At 38.3% G+C, this 10,737-nt stretch overlaps 1 protein-coding gene across 1 annotated transcript; it reads left to right on the top strand.

Annotated features, from left to right (window-relative positions):
- Nucleotides 1-3,130: 3,130 nt before the first annotated feature.
- LOC115777669 (uncharacterized) lies at nt 3,131-6,352 on the top strand. The gene is made up of 2 exons (XM_030725620.1): nt 3,131-3,544; nt 5,272-6,352. The coding sequence occupies exons 1-2, from the start codon at nt 3,203-3,205 to the stop codon at nt 5,599-5,601; spliced, it is 672 nt and encodes a 223-aa protein (XP_030581480.1). The 5' UTR covers nt 3,131-3,202; the 3' UTR covers nt 5,602-6,352.
- Nucleotides 6,353-10,737: the final 4,385 nt, after the last annotated feature.

Below are 10,737 nucleotides of genomic sequence, written 5' to 3'. Positions count from 1 at the left end.
TTAAAAAGCTGACACCATAAGTCTAATTGAAAGTCGACCCTTACTTGATTAAAAAATGTCAGACACTGAAAGTGGCAATTTACAAATCACAGCTGAAAGACCCAAAGTGTTCACATAAAGAGTTTTGTATCTAAACAGCAGTACTTTGTATCTTAATGGTTCAAACAGTGTAAATCTAGAAATACTTTTTTATATGTCCACTCAGGTGCAATTCTGGCATTGCCACACCAGAAACTGGAGTAGTTACCATTTTCACAACATCCAGCGTGTCAAATTGAACCCTTTGCTGGGCCAGGTGGGGACCCTGGGCTGTATGTTTGACACCCTTGTTTGGATGTGTCTGTTTTAAAAATGACAGCTTTTGCAACAAATATTTTCTCCAAACTGATATTTTCTCCTTAAATAATTGTTTCTGACAGAAGTATTTTAGCTCTCATTTTCTAACTCTGCCTAGTGTTATTTTATTTAATTATATATTTTTGATGAGCTCTCAAGTTATTAGAGGAAAACTTGATGCTTCAGATCTTTCAGAAACACCAAAGCTCTGGTCCGCTTGTGACACTGGACTCTCAGCTGACAGTCTACCCCCAGTCACTTCATGAGTGTGAAGCTGATTTGCTGAAATAGTTTGTGTACTGGTGGGGCTGCAATGAAAAAGTTTAAATTGAACTTATTTCACTGCTTCTGCACAATGTAATAACTAAAAGCTGAATTTTAATTAAAAAAAAATCAACTGTAAAGATTTCAGCCCTTCAAAACATTTTATGGATGATTTTGTTTCTGTGCCAACAAGAACAACAACTCTACATGTTTATCAGTTAAGTAGATTAAAACTGGTAAATACGTCTTGTGCTGTGTGTGTAATCAGTGTTGTCCTTTTAAATGAAGGTGTCTTGACTTCATGGATACCACTAATAACATGTTACTTGCTTTCGTGTGACCTATAGGTAGTCTAGACAGCTATGCTATAATAGTCACTTTAACAGGGTGTGAATCACATGTGATGTCCCTATGATCAAAGCTGATGTCCTGGTAATTGGTGTTATCCATACTGCCATCCCTGTAATCTGCACTGTCCTGCACGAGTAGTACTCCAGGTGGGGACCCAGACAGCCTTGAGCAGAGGCCATGTTTGATCTGTCACGAGTCAGCATTGTCTCCTTCACATGCAAATGAAATTTGTTGCTCTGGTTTAAAACGCTGCATAAATATCTGAACAGGACTAATGCAGAAAACATTTACATGTTTGCTTTCATAATTGTGGTTACTGTAACACATACTGTATAAAAATAATACTGTATGTAGGTAAAATAAGTAACAGTGACTTTGTTGACAGCAGCTAAACATAGAACAAGTGTAACACTATGCTCTTATAATTTATTATAATGCATTTTTCAATTATATTTTCTTTATTAATAAAATATCCGCCTAAAAAGCAACTATCCACCAACTGATCACCACTATATTAACCCTTTCTGACGTGCTTTCACAACTATCAAGTTTTAACAATGGCAATGACAATTTCATTTATATAGCATGTTTCATTACAACTCAAAGTGCTTAACATAGAAGATAAAAAAAAAACCCACTGAAACCTATGTAGGTCCATGATGCCTTAAGGCAGGGCTCTTCAACTCCAGGCCTTGAGAGCCCCTGTTCTGCAGGTTTTAGATGTCCTGATCCAGCACACCTGAATCAAATGGCTGAATTACCTCCTCAGTATGCAGTCAAGTTCTCCAGAGTCCTGCTAATGACTTCTATATTTGACTCAGGTGTGTTGAAGCAGAGACACATCTAAAACCTGCAGGACAGGGGCTCTCGAGGCCTGGAGTTGAAGAGCCCTGCCTTAAGGCAATAAAAACAAAACAAACTTTACAAATAAATAAAGTAGAAGTTTACACACACAGACACTCATTTATTTGTTTGCCTATGAGAATTTTAAAGGTTTTAAGTCTGTTTTTTTTTTTTTATTCTAAATTGCCCATAGGTGTGAATGTGAGTGTGAATGGTTGTCTGTCTCTCTGTGTTAGCCCTGCAACTTTCGATATATTATTTAAGTGGTAAAAAGCAGTTTGGGTGACCTTATTAACATGACTATCAAAACTGAAGTCACTGCCCAAAATAATGCACAAGGTTCCTGACTTACTGTTTCAGAGAAAAGGATAAATCTGAACAAATTTTCTGTCTTAACAAATATTTCTCTTGTCTCTGTTAAGTTCTAAAAAAAGGTTTTGATCCAGCAGTTTATGTCATCAGTGCAGGTTATTAGTTTGTGAAGAGGGGTTAGATCATCAGAAGATATTGATAAGTACAACTGTGTACCATCTGCATAAGAATTGTAGGATATATTATGATTCTTTATGGCAGTACCACAGGTAAAGGTCAAAGAGTAATGGAGCAAGAACTGACACTTGAGGAACCCCTGATTGAATTTTTATTTCTGCAAATCTAAAACCAGTTGAAACATAGAAACTTCTACCCCTTAGGTATGAGGAGAACCAATCAAGAACCTGACCTGTTAAACCAACTGAATCATGAAGCCTTTGAATTAAAATGTCATGATCAACAGTGTCAAAGGCAGCAGTGAGATCAGGTAGAACTAAGATGACCTGAAGATCAATCACTGTTGACTGTCAGGTCATTGATGTCTTTAGTAAGAGCTGTTTCTGTGCTATGGTTGGTTCAGCAAAGTTACAGCCACATGCACATGCTTTTTATGCATTGTGGGTAAATGAAAAGCCCACCTATCTGGTTTATTGAACATCTGTCGCTTACTTCACAGTGACAGTAAGTGATAGTGAGTATAAAACGGCAGCCTGGGTGAGAAGAATAGAGCAAATACGCCATCTAATGGAGAAACACAGGATACACATTTGAACAAACTGATATGCTGGGATGGAACAACATACAATTTTAAAGTGCATTAATTTTAATAGCTTTCAGTGTTTGTTTGTTTGTTTTTTACTTATAGCATTATGTTTTTCTGCATATTTTAGATTTTGTTATGTTTCTATAAGGAATTAACCACTGAAGTACTGTGTATCTTTTGTGCCTATGTTTGAGAACCCCCAGGCAATAACTTTTATTTTGAAATCTGCGGAGTTTGTACTTCCTCCTAACGATTTGAACCCTTCCGAGAAAAACGAACCGAAATCGCGGTCTGTCGACGAATGGACTTCGCGGTGAAGAAGGGAACAACAAAATGAACTCGATGGAAAAGAGGTTGGCGGAGTTGATACGGGAACACCCGAATCTGTACGACCCGACGCGACGGGACTACAAAGACAACTTGAAGGGGCACCTGTCATGGAAAGAAATTGCGGACGCCATGGGAAAGTCAGAGGAAGAAGTGAAGCTGAAATGGAAAAATCTACGCGACAAGTTCTGTAAAGCGAAGAAACGACTGGCCAAGAGACACTTCCCCCTGCTGGACGACAACGAGAACCCGGCGGAGAGGCCTATCCCGGTGCTGTACAACCAGCTAGCCTGGCTCAGCGCCTATGTCAAACCCAGAGGAGAAAGAGGCATGGGGGAGCCAGAGGAGGTGTGTGTCCGCCATTCAGTAAAAAATTATTTTATGCTTACTAGCTTAGCAGCTGCTAGTTACCTTAGTATGGGCTGTGGTGGCTGCCATCAAACCGAACCGTTGCACAGCGTTGGATCTCTATAATTATAAACAACAGTATATATATATATATATATATATATATATATATATAGCTAAATATTGTTAACATGATCATTTTTGTTTTACATGCTAAATTAATGAAAACATCCAGCCATATCATTACTGAGATACCTGCAACAATGTACGCCTTTGGTTTTTCAAAATAAAAGCGGTTGGAAGAAGTCTGAAAGTCAGCGACCAGCTTGCTGTAGGATACTGTGTTTCTGAAGTTTTTTTTTGGTCAGGATATCCATAGTATACTCACACAGGGGGTTTAACTCATGGGTGTGTATAGCCTGCGGTTTTAGTGCACAGCTTCTAAATCTGATGCTTAAATCTATGAAAATGTTGTAAGTCATTACTGAGTCTGAACTCTCACACATGAATAAATGTTTTAAAATGTCCTAGTGTTGGATAAACTATGTTTCACCTAAATAGACAATTTTCTACCAGTATGTGCATCGGATGAGCTAATATTGGCCAGTACTATAGCCTTTCTGTAAATCAGCCCCAACAGAACAGTATGACCGATTAAAAAAAAATTAAATTAAAACAAACAAAAAAAAAACATTTTAAATGTAAATTAATCAGATTTTGCGTAATTTAACTAAAAATGTTATCTCTAGGTTACCAACAAAGAGACAAGAGGCAGAGCTGGTGGTGGCAGAGTTGAAGATGTTCATTTTGAGATTAGAAATTAATATAAATCAGAGGGACAGCTCAGGTTGAGCAGTTTAGAGACAAGGCTGAGATGGTTTGGACATGTGCAGGGGAGGGATAGTGGATATATTGGCAAAATATGTTGAAGAAGGAGCTGCCAGGCAGGAGGAAAAGAGAGATGACAGAGAAGGTTTATGGATGTAGTGAAGGAGATTTGTGTGACAGCTGAGGATGCGAGAGTGAGGGTGAGATGAAGGCAGGTGATCCGTCGTGCTGACCCTTACAGCAGTAGAAAGAAGAAGAAAAAGGGGATGACACCTAGAGGTGAGATTTTGAGTAAGTGCACTTGCCCCTGGTCTGAGGTCAGGGTGATGCAGGAGTTAACACTGTTGTCTCACAGGAAGGAGATTGTGGGGTCAAACCTCCTGGTCTAGTCCAGAGACATACAGCCATAAACTGGCTGCAGGATGTAGATATGAGACTATCTGTCTCCCTGTTTTAGCCCTGTGATAAACTAGCGACCTGACTAAGGGGTACCCTGCCTCTCACTCTCACATGGGTTGGGCTCCAGTCTTTCCACGACCCCAAACTGGATAAGTTGTGAAGAAAAGGGATGGATGGATCCCTGCTCAGCCTAAGAACCAGGATTTTTTTTTTTTTCCATAGACAAAAGCTACAACCTTGTGGTGATGAGAGTTGCACCCACTGTTTGTTGTCTGATTCATAAGGACATCTGTGTTCCACGTCTGTCTTCCCATCAGCATTTAGTCTTCCTCTCCGGTTGGATGTTACTTTGACTCACCACAACATCTTCTGGTAGAGCATCATGCAAAAATCTGCTCTGGACAAATCAATGCAATCTGGGGAAACAAAATACATAAACTTACTGAGCATGAGCATCAGTGTGTTGTTATATTTGGGTTTTCTCTTTTCGTGCCACACAGATAAGTGGAAGAGCAGACAATGCTGAGAAGGAGCAAGATAAAGATGAGAAGGCGCAACTGGGCTCTCTGCCTGTCGTTAGCACCAGCTTTTCTCTTGCGGAGCCCTGTCCGACCAACGATCAGGATGTGGGAGCTTCCCTTAAACGCAAAAGGCAAACAACTGCAGAAGCGGAGATAAGTTCTGCCGATCCCCTCTCCAGCCTCAGAGATGAAGATGAACTGTTTTTGCTCAGCCTCCTGCCATCACTGAAGAGACTAACCATAAAAAAAAGGATGGAAGTGCGGATGAAATTTCAGCAAGTGCTTTATGCTGCTGAGTTTGAAGACTAAAGAGGGCAAAAGCCAACAAACACTGGTAGCTGGCAGTGTTTAATGCTATGGATGTACATTTTTATTGGCCCATTTGTCGATATTGGCGTTGTTGACTGGTAGAAGCAAACACTGAGGTCGGTGGCCGATATTTATCTGTTGCGTTTATTTTTTTAAGAAAACTGTTTTTAAAAAAAATCTGTATTTTTTTATATTTAAGATTTCATTTTCTCCCAGAAACAAAGAAAGGAATAAATAATAAGAAAAAATATTGATATCAGATAATAATTAAACGGTTATTTTAAATCGTTTGTATCGGCCCAGACTTTCATAATTGTCACATTTCAAGTTAATGCCATATTTACAAAAATCCGGAAGGATTCGGCCTGTAAATAAATGTTTTTAACTATTGTAAGTTATTGGTATTTATTTTTGGATTACTGTTGCTGTTGTAATATATGAAATATATGTATTGTATCCTGTATCAAGAGTTTAAACTAATTAAGACCCATAATAGCGTAGTACCATTGGACGTGCAAAGATAAAAGCTAAGCAGATTTGTTCCAGTGTAACATTTTTAAATGTCTGAAAGAACAAAGTTTTCTGTAACTTTATTAAAGGTAGAAAACAGTCTGAGTTAGTCTCAAAATAGTTTCTCTTGCTAACACTCACTGACTGATTTCAGACAGAGCCCACTGCCTTTACATGAATCACTTTTCATTATCTTTCTCAAAAGTCACTTTACTGTATATGTTTTATAAATAAATGTTTTTATTGCTCCCACAAAACAGTTTTTGCTTCTTGGTTTTTTTTTTTCTTGTTTTGATAGTTCCATTGTATCCCATTCAAAGCTTGGTTGTAATTTAGCTCCTACTGACTGACTTTAAAGAGAGAAATTAACAGGAAACTAAAATGTGAAGCTAAAACTATGTTTATAAAAGTACTGCAGTATTGCTAGACGTGTATTATAGGTATACAATGCGTATGTTTCTTATTTTAAAAAAAAAAGCTATTTGTATTTTTACTGCTCACATCTGCCTACAAGAAATCAGTTTTAGCGTTCTGCTCATTCTGTGCTCTCGTAGAAATGTAGTGAGCCTCATCTTATATTTCACAGCTGCAGTGATAACTTTAATTCTCTGAGCTGCACCATCATTCACTCCCAAACAAAGCCAATCACTGCACTGCTTCACCGAGGCCCGCCCTCTGCATCCTGCTCCTGATTGGACGGTAACAGACTCACCCCTCCTCTTTGTGTTCAGAAACCACTATTCACAAACATTTGCATGTCTTCATTCATATCTTTATATATTTCATTCATGCATTCAGTGTACCATGCTAATGTGTAGATATACCTATAAGCACAAATAAGTCACCCACTGGCCTCTGTCTCATCCTGCTTTGTGTCATCTGTCAGCTCTCCTTTCTTCTCCTCACTGCTGTATTTATCCCCCTTTTCAGCCTCCTCTCTGGTCTTGGCTGTTACTCCTAAACCCCTCCCCTCTCACAGCCTCCCTACTCTCTTGTCATTGGGTGGTGTGTGGGGTGATGATTGTGGTTTCTGCCGGTGATATCCCCTGAGTGTGTACCGGCTTACTCCTCCTGAACTACAGACAGTCATGTTGATACTGCATCCGTGTACCACCTGTAAGGAGGAGATAGATAGATAGATCGTTGCTGGTGTTTAATCTTGGATGCCTGGGAGCTGATAAATGGACAGTGAAGCTTTGATTTACATCAAGCCCATCTTGCATAGAGTCATCACCTGAAAGTGAATAGATTTATCTTCTTTCTGGACCGTTCTACAGATTGCTGAGAAGCTGCACAACCAAGGATCAACACACTGCTTTTTCCTGCTGAGGTGAGGTGCAGCATTCACATGTTCAAGTTATGATAACACATTAGGAGTGGTGGAGTGACACATTGCTGTAATCTGTACTGTGCATGTTGTAATGACACTGTTTTCTTTTTGAAAGATGTGTCACTTCTGATATCCTCCTTGCGCTTTGTCATTCGAACTAATACTAATAAATCAGACTGTCAGAGTCTGATTACAGCAACGCTCCAACTGCAGGATTGCTGCACAATGAATGGCTTCCTACTACGATGAAACAGCACCACACCCCTATTGGTGGAAAGAGCTTCCAGTGGAGAATATCGATTGGCTCATTGAGCTGTCTCTCAGGCAGAAGGGCATGTCCCTACAGATTGTCAAATTGTACAAAAACACACCATGCTGGAAGTGGTGCATAGTAGTGAGTATGTTTAGGTGTGGTTCAAGGAAGAAGGGAGGAGATAGATGGAAACATGACACAGCAACAAGATAAAAATTTGGTTATGAATAAATTTGAAGTAAAATGTATCAAAGTTATTGCTCTAAAGGTTGAAAAAAGGAATAATTACCTTTAAATTCAAATGCATTTTAAGCTGAATGGGGCTTGAATTTGTTGCCACAGTTCATAAATCTTAACATGTGGCACTGAAGATATTTAAACAGAATATGTGTTGTCTTTGTAAAGCAAGGCCAAAAGGGTTACACATTATCATAGTGACTTTTAAAAGGCAAGATGGATACAGATACATTTAGTGAGGCAGAAAAGAGATTGATACAAAACCTGAGGTGGCAAGAGCCCAAATCATGTATTCTCTGCTGACTGAACTGAGAAATGTGCATTCAGAGAATTAACGCTGGCAGCATTCAAGGAATGCACGGATCTGCACAAACCTGGTCATATGATTCCTGGTCAGCCCTGAGCTATTAGAGCGAGCAGAACAGGGAGAGAGGATGAGAGAAAAGCATACAAGACGGGGAAAACAGTGCTCTGTGTCATACAGTTTATTGTAGCCTCTATGCTAATGGGTTTAGGATTGTGCCGTTGGTGTGGTTGGAGGCTTTTACATCCACACAATAGTGAGATGGAGGCCCAGCGGATGCATTCCTCATAGCTGAAAGAAAAGGTAAAAGGCCGTCTTCTAAATGTGATGGTGAGTGTATTTTCACATAAATACACTCATTTTTTAAATTTTTTTATTAAGATTTTATAATATGTGAAATATCTGAAGAGAGGCACTTTTAGCATCTATTATTCATGACATCACAGAGTTTGTTTATGTGAGTCTTGTTTTTTGGGTCAGTGATCGATACAGAGTCGTGATGGTGTCTTTATGGGAGGAAGTGTAGCAACCTGATAATCAGACTGCGTTTCATTCTATTCATCTGGTGTATTTCCATACATGCAAATTGGAGCATATCAGTTCTACATTGCTAGCCTGTTTCAAAACAGCATGTCTCATCTATCTCATAACCATGCACATCCTGTGAATAAATACTAGCAATGTATTCCTTTAGGCTACTCTTTTCTATGAAAAAAAGTCTCTTGAGTAGTTTGCTGCTGATTTCCTGCTTTTAAGAGCTTAAAGTTATGCGCTTTACTATCTGTTCCTGAGAAGGTTACCAAACCTCACCAAACTGTCCACCACAACTGAGGAGGTGAGGTCATCTGGGATATCAGAAAACGCAAGATAACCTGACTGGTGTGTGGTACCAACTCAGCAAAATCCAGATCAGAGTGGATCACTTCAGGCCAGAGGACCTACTCTCTAGTTTGCAGTGGGCAGAGACGAGTCCTACTCATCATGTACTCCCCTCAGAGTCTCCACCGCTGGGGTATCACTCATAGTGAGAGTATGGAGCGGTTAGCCTACAGCCAAGGTACAATGGAAATTACTATTTGATTTCTCATACTGAATGAGTTGTCTTTTAACTGTTTTGTTGTTGTTGTTGTTGTTGTTATTGTTCAGCACAGTTTACATGATTACACTGATTACAGTAAGTGTGCATATTTGATAAATATACTTCATTTTTTAGCCCTCTGTGTATGCTGAATCTGCAGAAAGGCATTTTAATAATAATCTTTCAGATAAATTGATAACAAAATTATTATTAGTTGCAGCCTTTAGTTTCAGCTTCAAACCTAATCAAGTTTTCCATTCTGCTGTGCTCTCTTCATCTGCTTCTTCTTCCTCTTTACTGGTGACTGTGTGGGGGTGTTCATGATTTCCACTGTTCTGTTTTTAAATTCTTCTGCACTCCTATTTAAAAAGTTTCTACTGTGGGTTCAGGATGACTTGACTGTAGCTTGAGTCATATCAACATCAAGTGGTTTGCCAAAAGGAAAAGTTATTGTTTAACATTCAGGAAATTTACCTGCTCAGTTTGGGTTTGGTGTTGGAATTTTTAAAAATATTTACAATTACATATTAATATACCTTATTTTTTTAATGGTAGATTCAAGACATTTTTATCAGTTATTAATCCTGCAAAATGCAGAAAATGAAAATGGTAATAGTCAATAGTAAATTTAGTCAAGTTCAACAAGTGCTGGCAAATCAGATATAGCTGAGCAGAAAATGTTATAAAAATGTGATGATTTGCGATGGAATGAAGCAATATCCCATATACTGAAGCTAATTACAGTAAAAAAAAAAAATCATGCTAAACAAACACAAGATTTTGGCCTTGGATTGGAATACTTAGAGTGGGAGTAAAATTGATTTGGTTGCAGTTTTGAACAGAGCTTATATGCATTTTTCATTTTTCACCAATGGAAATTTCATTTGGCTGTATTGTACTAAAGCAGCTATGAGGGCTTAAAATGAGGCAAAAACCCCCAAAACAAAACAAAACAAAAAAAAAAAAATATATATATATATATATATATATATATATATATATATATATATATATATATATATATATATATATATATATATATATATATATATATATATATATATATATATATATATATGTGTGTGTGTGTGTGTGTGTGTGTGTGTGTGTGTGTGTGTGACCCACCCCCTTTTTACAGGAACGTTTTGACAGTATTGAAGTAAAATTCTGCTCGCCTTCATTAAATATACTAAAGTTATTGTACAAACAATAAGTAATAATAAATATAGTTCATTCTGAGGGGGTCAAGTGGGCTTTTTTCTTTTATTTGACTGATTTTATATGGAAATACAGCTTGATGCTGAGAAAGAGCACTAAACATGTGATGTTTGCTTTGAGAGTGTTGATGGAGCAGTACAGAGAAGGCCAGAAGTAGTTGTACTGTCTTTGTGGCTCTAGAGAAAACACATGATAGGGTGCCAAGA

This window comes from Archocentrus centrarchus, chromosome 3 (genome assembly GCF_007364275.1).
Source record: "Archocentrus centrarchus isolate MPI-CPG fArcCen1 chromosome 3, fArcCen1, whole genome shotgun sequence".
Taxonomy (NCBI): Eukaryota; Metazoa; Chordata; class Actinopteri; order Cichliformes; family Cichlidae; genus Archocentrus; species Archocentrus centrarchus.
Note: the sequence above shows the minus strand (reverse complement) of the source record. Positions and strands in the feature narration are given on the sequence as shown.